Source organism: Hordeum vulgare, chromosome 1H (assembly GCF_904849725.1).
Source record: "Hordeum vulgare subsp. vulgare chromosome 1H, MorexV3_pseudomolecules_assembly, whole genome shotgun sequence".
Taxonomy (NCBI): Eukaryota; Viridiplantae; Streptophyta; class Magnoliopsida; order Poales; family Poaceae; genus Hordeum; species Hordeum vulgare.
The window spans coordinates 408,754,310-408,765,754 of record NC_058518.1 but is presented as its reverse complement, the minus strand read 5'-3'; the positions used below and the strand labels follow the sequence as shown (position 1 = coordinate 408,765,754).

General features: G+C 46.2%; 1 protein-coding gene across 1 annotated transcript; it reads right to left on the bottom strand.

Annotated features, from left to right (window-relative positions):
* Positions 1–498: 498 nt before the first annotated feature.
* LOC123440990 (protein trichome birefringence-like 28) lies at positions 499–5,176 on the bottom strand. Its single transcript, XM_045117528.1, has 6 exons — positions 4,717–5,176; positions 4,254–4,621; positions 3,140–3,311; positions 1,873–2,072; positions 1,589–1,750; positions 499–1,221 (listed from the first exon to the last, which is right to left on the bottom strand). Exons 1-6 carry the CDS (start codon positions 4,891–4,893, stop codon positions 837–839), a joined length of 1,464 nt encoding a protein of 487 aa, XP_044973463.1. The 5' UTR covers positions 4,894–5,176; the 3' UTR covers positions 499–836.
* Between the last annotated feature and the right edge of the window lie 6,269 nt (positions 5,177–11,445).

The window sequence follows — 11,445 nt, the reverse complement described above, 5'->3', positions numbered from 1 at the left end:
CCACGATATAAGCCACCCCTGGCATCTGTCCCGAAAATACCACGACAATGGTCCCTAGTCGAAAGAGTTGTGTGGACGCGCAACCAACTAGACTACCAGAATGAAGTATCAAGCTAGCTAACCAAAATGAAATGAAGTATCAAGCTAGCTAACCAAAATGAAGTATCAAGCTAGCTAACTAAACGTGACTTGCCGACGCCGTTTATTTGCCATTTACTCTCTCCATCTCATAATATAAAAGTATTTTTAATACTACATTAGTGTAAAAAACGTTCTTATATTATGAGATGGAGGAAGTACATTCTTAAGTGTAGGGCACTAAACAACAAAAGTTCATATCTAGTACTCCCCCTGTTCAAAATAAGTGTCGATACTTTTGGATCGTTTTTTCACCTCATTCGACGCAAAGGTTTTAATGAAGCTGATGTAGAGACATGCCAGCCCCCATCTGCTATCACACATCAGTGCAGTTTATGCTGCACAAGCTCTTGAATATTGTTACAGCCCAAAAAGTTCAATATTCTTATGAAAAGAGTTTGATTAAAAAAAATTATGTACAAGTATCAACTGAAATAAGATTCTTTTCAGATGAATAGCATCGAAGCATTCCTCTTAAATAGTCACACTCAGACCGGCAGGCGGTATTATAACTCTCAGGCCATCTTGGTTGTTTATAGCTACAGTTTGCCATCCTGCGAGCGTACCTTCGAGCAAATCTCCGAGGTGAACCAACAGCATAGATTTCTAGACCTAGAAAAAAATATATTATATGGCCGCAATAACCATCTTTCGTACTAATGTGAACTACCAGATTTGGAGCAGATATATATGCATGGTCATCTTTCAGATTGATTCTCAATCTGCCGCTGTATAGGGCTCGACACAATGTGGCCGTAAATGAACTCATTCCATGTGTCCGGCAAGCCAGGGAGACACCAGTGGATGCAGTCAGCGAACTTGCGTGGGTTGGCCTGCTGCTCCTTCGTCAGGAGCTTACCCTGCCGCAGAGTGTGCACAGATGTGTGTGCGTCCTTGCGGATCTCCGACAATGCGGTTATGTTGATGAAGTGCACGGGTACCTTCTTCATCGCCTTCGTCACTTCATGAGATTCCGTGAAAAGATCCCAGTCAGTGCCGACATCCAATGGTTTAGAGTAATTTAGTGCTGGTTGTGTCTCAGAAAAGCATTTTATGTTGTTAGGGCTGCCCCAGCCTTCACTCCTGTAAAAAGTCAACGATTTTTCATCAGTCCAGCATTATATTAAGAATTCGTGCCAGAACAACAGCACAAGGTCAAAAAGTTAACGCAGTATCATATCTTGTGCACTAACAACATCTGCATTTTCATCCTAATAACACTGCTGAGCTAGCAAGAAACACAATCATTGAGCTTCAATTAACTATAAATGCAGTCAGTTTCATGATGTTCTAGGATCACCCGAAGAATCTTCAGGTATGCAGATAACATGGGAGTTTTAACTACAGATAGCCAGCTTCATGGTGTTCTAGGATCATGTGAAGTATCTTGATATATGCAGATATGAATTATGTGTGTATTTGCACTTTTGCAGGGGCAAAGAGAGCTTACTGCATATGTACTGGTGACACACTCATGAATAAGACCATTGTTCTTTTGGGGTCTACATTCTCTTCTACCCATCCAGACCATGTCTCGAGGATCTGTCGGTATGCAACCACACGATCCAATTCATCGTACTTAACCGGTTTCTTTGTGAAGGACCCGTCAGGCCTGCAGTCAAAACAATGAATATGTGTAAGAATACCATAATGCTGCACATTACTCTCAAGATTGAGCAGGCAAACTTGTTTTATGTTCATAAGGATTGAGATTTGATTATAACAGTCACTCACACAATTTTCATCTTTGGGGTGTTCATCCACCAAATGTAAGTGTTGAAGATCAAATAGTCCACCCCTATCCAGTTTGCTGCATGCTTGGCGATCGATGTTGGCGTGATCATTCGGTCCGTGATGCTATGGATGTCTGGATCATCTGAGTTCGACTCAACTAGGAAAGGAGCCCAATAGAACTCAATTGTTGCATTGTACTCCTGAAATATTTCATGCAACTCTCGTGTCAAGACATACCATAGGATATTCAAAAGTCAATAGTCATCACACCACGGTTGGGGGAAATAAAGATCACAGAGGACAAATCAATTTTTTTGAGGTGCACCCCTTCAATACGGTTCATTATGAGTTTTAGTTGGTAGGAATGTAATTATCTCCAACTTTACAAGGGTAATGGGTCGTTAGCAATCCATAATCTGATTTTAGTTGGTGTAGAGTAGATTATGAGTTTTTAATAATCTGTTCATCTAGTTTTTATAATCTACACCATAATCTGTCCTGTTTGAAGACAGAATAGATTATAAAAACTGGATTATATAATCTGGGTGGTTCCAAACAGGGCCTTAATCGTGATCAATGAAGGACCGAATGATTTAGACAATCCAATAGAATGTTCCAGTGCATCCTCTTTGAAACACTACACAAATCATAACGAACCTTTTTCAAATAGGTTCACAGTTTAGAAATAACGGGACAGCCCTAGTTCGAGGAGAACATACACAAATAAAACAGCAGTACGGTACCCAGACTGGGTCAGGAAAGTTGGCCTAAATCATATGACCCGGGGAAACCTATCATATACAAGCCGCTACACCCATAACCCTATTCACATAACCTCCCATAATCCCAACGATTATTTTATATCCTATACAGCACCTGGCTACAGCTTAATTGCAAGAAGTAAAGAAAAACACACAACGGCGCACACCTACAAGGTGCTGCACTTGGGTCAAGCAAACTCCTGCATCTCCCACATGCACAAGATCATTTTTCTACTAGCTCCCAGTTCAAAAACTTGTTTGCAAGGGTTGAGTATGAATGGATGGAATTGCTAACATGTGTAGGCATTACTATTCTTTTGGAATAAGAAAGAACAACAAACAAAATATTAATATGTAATCCACAAAAATATTGACCAGTAGCTTGGCCGGTTTGGTCACTCGCCCAACTCATAACAAGCTGCTGCTAGTCATATCATTAGTGCTACTGTGTCCTCAGAACTCTATTGGAAGAAAAACAAAGTGCGGTCAGAGAGAAGTAGATTTACCATAAGGCGGAACACATTTAGAGATCCATTCTTGACAAGCTTTTTCTTATCCCATGGAGCCACAGACTGAACCAGGCACACCATGGACTCCCACTGGTTCCGGTTCAGTGAATCCCCAACAAACATCATTCTTTTGTTCCTTAGCTTCTCAAGAAGCAACTTAGCCTCAAACCTGATAAAAAAAAGATCAATTCAGCACCAAAAAACCATCAAATTCTGTAACATTTTAGAAGATCGCATATAAACCTGCTCTGACATTTTCCTTAGCCTATGTTCATTCAACAAGATTGTACAAGACAGACTTGGTTGAACTAACTTTCAATACAATTTTTGCGCAAGGCAGTGTCTTTAGTACACTGAAGTCGATACACTTCACTTAAATCGATAGGGCATAACTCTAAACTGCTCCAGTTATGTACACAAAAATTGTTATAAGTTTATAAAGCTTAGAAGCTGAGGCCATGATAGACAACAACTCGTATTTGTTTTCAGATTCCAAACCCCACTCGTACCATACACCTCTCCCCCTCACCCAACAACTTGTAACAAAGGGAACTTCTCTACCAACCATTAAATTGCTTAATCTATTTAAAGAAAGACCATAGCTTATCAATGAGTGCAGCCTCTTCTCTCCTTCCATTATGTCACCTAACCAACTAAAGAACCCCTTACACCAATCTTAGTTAACAAGAAACAAAGGTCATGAATCAGGTGCACCAAACGTTTTCTCTGTAACAATAACGTGCAAAGCCACTTGCCTTGATGAAACTATATGAACTAACTGACAACAAGGACAAAGCCATGGTTTGGTACCACATAATTGTTTCATCGTGGTGAACACCCCCATTGTACCATGAGTGTACTTTCGGTAGACTTGGGTTTTAAGGAAGAGAAAAATTATCGTAAGAAATGATCTGGCCGCTTCCAGCCGGCCAGCCATACGATTATAGGAAGCATTTCACTCCCACTTTCCGGTTAACGAAAGCACACTAGCCACCTTTTTCTGAAGAACCAACCAGTGGCCATTGCGTAGTGGTAGTGCGTACACGCATACGGACGAATACGTGTTGAGCGTATTATATAAAAAGAAAATGGAGAAGGCAGGTAGGCGTACCTTGGGAGGTCGCAGGCATCAGGCTGCCACCGCCACTTCTGGTACTCATCGCTGCGGCGGCCGTTGCGCATGCAGGTGACCTGCTCCGTGAGGAACTCGCAGTCGGACTCCTTGTAGAGCGGCGCGTTCTCCTGGTCGTGCACCCACCTCCCCTTGTACATGTCGCAGGTGGGCTCCCCCCCTTGCGCCACCACCTCCTTCAGGACCCGCGTCTCCGGCTCGGACCCGTCCGCCGCCGTCCCGGGGTTAGACTTGGACGCCTCCTCCGCCCCGAGCCGCGGGGGCGGGTCGGTCCGATCCACGGCCGGCCCCGCAGATTCCACCGCCTGCGCCGGCGTAGCACGCGGGCCAGCCCCCGCCACCGGCTCCTGCAGGGTTTATTACTCCCGATTAGGCCGAGCCCAATACACAGAGGGGCAGAGCGGCCGCCCAGCTAGTAGTAGTTGCTAGTAGTACCCCTTACCGTGGTGGCGGAGGGCCTGTTGTATCCGCTGTGGCGGCGCAGCGAGGCGGCGATGTGGGCGCTGTCGTAGAGGACGGAGACGCCGAGCAGCACGGCGAGCGCGAAGACGGCGGCGATCTGCGCCCGGCGGCTGGGCACGCCGAGCGCCGCCCCGGCCTTCCGCCGCGGGATCCGCATGGCCGCCGCCGCCGCCGTCGTCGTCCTTGTCGAACAGGCCGCCAACACCAAGCCGACCACCAGCTCCTAAACCCGGGCCGGCCTCCCCCGATCAGCTCAGCGCCCCCGCAGCAACCGAATCGGGCGAGGAAGGACGGCAGAGCAGAGCAGGCGGGGAATCGGAGCAGAGAGAGCGAACTCCGCTTTGGTCTCCCCGCTGTCAGGAGAGCGGCAGAGCAGAGGAGCAGAGGGAGAGGGAGACAGGAGGAGATAGAAAGAGGGGAAAACAGGCGGCTCTGCGCGCTCTTCTATGGAGCGAGGGGAGGGGAAGATGACAAGCGAGGAACGGGCGGGTGGGCCCGGTCCCCTGTCCTCTGTGTGGGCCTTTACTAGGAGTAGTAGTAGTCCTTGCTTAGTTAAGGAAAGCGCAATGGAGATGGCCCCAAACGCACGGTAGCCTCGAATCTTCACCCCTTTTCTCCACCGTGGTAAACCTCGAATCTTTTCTTGGTTTTTTTTTCTCTGATGACCGGCTGCGGCTGGGTAACCGACGGACGGTCAAACCACGACGACAGGTGAGGTGAGGGGACGGGGAACTTTGGATGAGCCTGAGCTCCTGCTTCTGCTAGCAGCCTCGCACGGTAGCGCACCTCCTCCCCCTCCTTTCACGGCGTGTATGACGCCTAGTGTTCCTTGGCACCGAGTGAGCGCCCCTGTTTGGATGCTAGAGGTTAGAGTTAATTTCTAACTAACCGTAAACTAACTCTAACCTTTTGTGGTGTTTGGATGAAAGAATTAGTTTGATAATAAATGTACTTTTTCAATCGTTCGACTCTTTTAATCAGGATTTGTTGTGGCCGGCTTTTGTATGGCCTCCTTCCGCTCACAAATGACATAAAAAATCATCTTTGCAAATCAAATAATCCAAAATATGATAATTTTTATTTTGTTCATACTGGAGCGGCGGACCGTGAATGAACAGCCGGGAGAAGGCCCCAGCGCGGCGAAAGATGAAGCGGCCTCATCGAGGAGGGGGAGACCCACGGTTGTTGCTACTGGTAGCATGGACCAGGATCAAGTCGACTCATCGTCTCGCCCGTAATTGCGGTGAACAGCGGCGACTGTTGCTGGACTCTTGCCCTCTTGGTTGGTAGGAGGATACATCATATCTTGTGAAAACTACGTGCCTGCAGACGACGGGGCCGACAGTGGCAGGCGGGACGGGGGTCGGCGGTGGCAAGCGGGATGGGACCGGCGGTGGCAGGCGACGGGGAGTTGGAGGAGGACGGGGGCGGCGTTGGCGGGCGGACTGGGGGCGGCGGGGGCAGATGCGGGGACTGACTGGGGGCTTAGTTTAGGCCGAGCGATGCGGCTGGATGCGGGAGGATGGAGAGGATAGAAAGGATAAGACGGGGGAGGTGGAGAGGATCCGATGCGGTCAAAATAGATTATTTTTTACCTGTCCATCCCAACTAGCTCCAATTAGCACATCTTCTCAGGGCTAGTTTTTTTTTATGGGTTAGTTTACATCTAACCCAAACTAACACATGTGTTTGGATACTTTGGGAGCTAGTTCCGCTTCAACTAGCTTAAAACTAGCTCTAGCAGCGGGATCCCAGCAGGGCGAGTATCCACCGGCCATTAGCGCGGTCTTAGCAGTACTAGTACGACTAAACAAAATCCATGCTGATATTTCCAGCCTAAACTAAGAGGGTGTTTGGATCACTAGAGACTAGAGACTAGAGACTAGTGGTAGTCATCTTTAGTCAGTAAACCTCCAAACACCCCTGACTAATGGTTGACTAAAACTAGTTTAGTCCCTAATCACCCCACCCCCAACTAAAAGTGACTAAAGCCTCTTCTCCAATTAATGGCTCATCCTCCCATGCTAGCACGCCAATGAAAGGGAGATAAATGAGAATAATTTAATACAGAGACATTTAATGCTGACTAGTAGTAGTCACCTTCCAAACAGGGCCTGACTAAAAACTTCTAGTCTGACTACTACTAGTCACATGACTAGAGAGTATCCAAACACCCTCTAAGCCGTGTTGCATTGCATCCACTCCCTGTGACGGTAATTATCTGGATTGCCTAGGCCAATAGGGCAGGGTAGTTGGACAGCTACGGCCGTGTAATAATCAATAATCAATAACCATGTTAATTCATGGAGAACAGGAGTCGTGAGGCGCCTTCTCGTACAATCTCTCTCTCTCTCACGTGGCCTGCCGCCGGTGCGCGCGTCGCTAATGGCGATGACCCGCGTCCACGACACGCGCAGAACGGGGAGGAAAGCTTAGCCTGCACGCCTCCCTACGACGGGCCGAAAAGGAAGGAGCGGCCGCGTTGCACTCTCGAGCAGGACAGGTCGCCCCAACCGCTGTGGGTATGCTTTCCTCGTTTATTATCTCTCTCTTTCTCTCTCAGACTCAGATTAGGTTTGGGTGGTTGCTAATGTTAACCCAAGCTTGCCACCGGGTGCTAGGTACTCGTTTATTAACTCGGGAGGGAGGGTACAGTGCCACCGCTGCTAGGAGTACTCTGTTGGGAGTAAAGGTTAGAGCTATATCTACGGTTTTATACGGCGGTATCTGACGGAGGTCCATGTTGTGGTAATAATACGCGATCACGTCGTTGCTTTAAGTATCCAATTGGTAGGCGGGGCCCTTGTCCGATTCCTCTTTTATTACCCTCGTAGCCGTGGGAAAAAGTTCCGGGTCCAGCAGCGCCCTGAATCATCGGATTAATGGTGCGTGCCGCCCACCTACAAGTGACTCTGCTAAACTAGTAGGCCACTGATTGATCATGCCACATACATAGCCATAGGGCACACTGCTGCTCCGCTCCGCTCCGCTCAATTGTTTAGCCGATCTGGGGCGCACAGGCAGGGAGGTGCCAATGTCAATATTGCCGCGCGACCTCATGCCCGTGTATCCATACGGTTGGATGCAGGCATACCGAGGGTACACCACACGCGATGTGCCGCCGTGCGGGGTGTGTGTGAGGATGATCAGCGGGCGCGTCAACGAAATAAGGGTTTCAGCCTTTCACCGCATTTTTGACATTGACCCTCGAAACCGCATGAATCTATCGAGACGATCGATCCGGATCAATTTTACATTCTAATCTGGTACCCGTTTCAAACATCTCATGGCAAAATTTATCTCACGAGACATTTTCACTAGTTTGTTTTTCAATTGTTTTGCCACGTTCTCGTAAAAAAAAATGTTTTGTCATAATCTTTACGAAACGACAACTTGGGTTCAAATGAAATTCTTAAGTTTTCTTTTATGTTTTCAAGATATGGCATATTTAGCTTCTCATGCATGCTAATTATTAAATTGTATGTATGCCATTTAGATAAGCACAACTTATGTTCAAACATACGTCCACTATCGTGGCAAACTTACGCCGCTTTGTGTTCTTTTTTTTTTCCCTCTACATCATGGCAATTTTCTACGATTTTGTCTCTCCACATTTGTCGTGGCAATTTTACTATGTATTTTTTTGTGGTAATGTACTAGACATCCGCATTTTATTGTATATAGCATGGCAATTGAATTTTGTAGACTCCACGGTAAGAAAGTACTTACTGCATATATCATTCATTTCTCTATTTTGTATATATTATATTTTTTGCATAGCTTTACATTTTTTTGTGCAAAAGGAATTGTGTTGCGCCAGTAGACCTAACAAAGGGCTTCGCTAGGGTTCTCACGCGCGCGCGGGGGGGGGGGGGGGGGGGTGTTCCTTCTGAACAGAAAAGTTTGCTTGCGCACGGGGGAGGGGTCCCTCCTAGCAAATCATTTGTTCTCTTCATATTTGACACCAGATCTGTATTCAGATCCTAATATTATTATAGGGTTTATGGATTACTCATATTAAGGGTTGCCCATATTCTTTTGAACACAATAGAGACGCATAAGTTGATACATGCACACACAGACTCACCCCTATGAACGCGCATGATCTCTATGAGCATTTTTGATAGACTGAGTCAGCACATTATTTTGAAATTGACGAAGTCGTCTTCGTAATCATCGGAAACATCTCCTTTCACTGAACGCATATCGTCCAAAGGCCTAAAATAAATCCAGAAAAATGCGATCGCTAGTAACAAGTTTAGGACTTGAAATCTGGTGGGTTATTGGGATTGCCTAAGTCTTTCTAGTTTATTCATGTTATGGCAAATCCCTTATTGTCATCAACCCACCAAAAAGGAAGAGATTGTAAGATCATAATTTATCCTAAGTAGTTTTGGTGGTTGATGATGATGCCCCTTGCAGACTAATCGTGTGCATTAAACTTTCAGAGAATTATCAGGTGGCACGCGGCGGTTATTTTCCCCTTAGTGGTTGAAAGAGAAGACGGTGCTTGGCTATCGATTTAGTGTTGATGGATTTGAGTCATAGGTAAGCCCATACTATCAAGAGGGGATCCGCGTATGGAAAGGTTTGGTGAAACAAACTAAAACACACTTGTAGCCCATCCGATTCCTGGAGCAATGGAGCCTTACTGAAGTGCCCAGAAGTTGTATAAAAGGAAGTACCGCTCCAGCGGTACTGCCGCCCTCCAGGGCCGGTCTCTCTTTCGCTTATATTTTTCTTCCGGTATCTTCAGGGTCTTTTTCATTTTTTAGCAGAAGTACCGCTTTGGGTGGGGGCGGTAGTACCGCTCCAGCGATACCGCCGCTCTCCCCTACCGTTCCTTCTTTCGCTTATTTTATTCTTCTCCTATCGTTGGTCCCTATCGTCAACATTGAGCGGAAGTACCGCTTGGAGTTGGGCGGTAGTACCGCTCGGGCGGAACTACCGCCCCTCCGGCTGTGTTCTGTCACCTGTGTTGGCCGGTACTTCTGTGCACGCGGAATTATCGCCCCCCTGCATAGTACTACCGCTTAGTTGCGACTTTGGGCAGAATAACGATCAGTTTTCTTCCCACTATATATATAGAGGTCTTCTTTCCGAAGGAGACTTAACATTTCCCCTCTCCAACTCCAAGCTCCATTGTTGCTCCTAAGATCAAACTTGCCCTATCTCTCTCCCTAGCCATCGATTCTTGTTGATGCTCTAAGGTTTGGAGGAGAAGGCCTTGATCCACACTTCCACCAAGAGAAAAGTTGTCCCCCGTCAATCCCTTGTGGATCTTGTTATTCTTGGGTGTTTGAGCACCCTAGACGGAGGAGGTCACCTCAGAGCCATAGTCCATTGTGGTGAAGCTTCGTGGTTTCGCTGGGAGCCTCCAATTCAGTTGTGGACATTGCCCCAACCTTGTTTGTAAAGGTTCGGTCGCCGCTTTCAAGGAAACCACTAGTGGAATCACGACATCTCGCATTGTGTGAGGGCGTGAGGGGAATACGGTGGACTTAGTGGCATCTTGGAGAGCATTATGCCTCCACATCGCTCCAATGGAGACGTACTTTTCCTCAAAGGGAAGGAACTTTGGAAACACATCCTCGTCTTCAGCGGTTCCTCTTGTGGTTACTTCTTACCTTTACTTGTATTAGTTACTTGCTTGTTATTATTGTTGCTAGTATCATATATGTTGCTTACTTAGTTGCATATCTACAAAACATATATGTTGCTAAACTTAATTTGTTAAAGAAAAGCTTAAAATTGTTAGTTGCCTATTCACCCTCCTCTAGTCAACCATATTGATCCTTTCAATCTTCCAGCAAGTAATCCAACAAGCATCAACTACAAGATGTAATCAACACTACTAGTAACCCATATGTACCAATTTGAGGTTTTGAGACAAAGATTGAATACACGTGATGAACTAGGGTTGGAGATGATATGGTGCTGGTGAAGATGTTGATGAAGATTGGTCCTCCCACGAAGAAGGAAGCGTTGGTGATGATGATGGCATGCGTAGTGTGAATGCTATTTTTCAGCCCATCTCATAGCCAATCAATAATCACCTAGGTTCGAGAGAATTTTCAAACACGTCTTCTAAACCGTGACGAAGAAAGTACCTATGATGCTCTCATTACGACCAGTCTAAGATAGATAGAAAAGAGGATGCTAGACTTGACCACGACTGAAACTGTCAGACACGAACTAAAAGCTTTTATCAGGGATTTCCGAATCAATCGATTGCCATACATAGCATAGAGCTCGAAGTTGCACTACTGTACACACAAGACTGGATGTGAACATCAAAGCGAGAGAGCTTCTAAATAGCCGGGGAATTAGTGTGGCATCTTTCAAGAAGTAAATCTTATTTTTTACGGAAAAATGTGTAATCAAGTCAACTATGGATCTTACTGTACATGAAAAAAAAATGCGCGATCAAGTCAACTATGGATCCTGCGTTTCAAGAGGTGCTCAAGTGAGAAATGTGGTTCTCCAAGTTTTCTATAGACGTGTGTAGACGTAGTGCCAATTCGGCTGCTCACGAACTAGCTTGCCTTGTAATTCGTCGGACCCAAGCTGTGTACTGGAGTGAGAGAGTGATGTTCCAGCCCAAGTGGCTGCTTGTGTCTTGGATGATTTGCCGGAACATCGTTAAGTTATAAAGTTCTGTTTTACATTAAAGAAAAGAGGTGCTCAAGTGAGAAATGTAAACCCTTGA

Coding starts and splice junctions, on each gene's coding strand:
- LOC123440990 (XM_045117528.1), bottom strand. CDS start 4,893: ATGCGGATCCCGCGGCGGAAGGCCGGGGCGGCGCTCGGCGTGCCCAGC. Junction 2,073..3,139: donor TAAATGTGTTCCGCCTTATG/GTAAATCTACTT, acceptor GAAATATTTCAG/GAGTACAATGCAACAATTGA. Junction 1,222..1,588: donor GTGTCACCAGTACATATGCA/GTAAGCTCTCTT, acceptor GACTTTTTACAG/GAGTGAAGGCTGGGGCAGCC.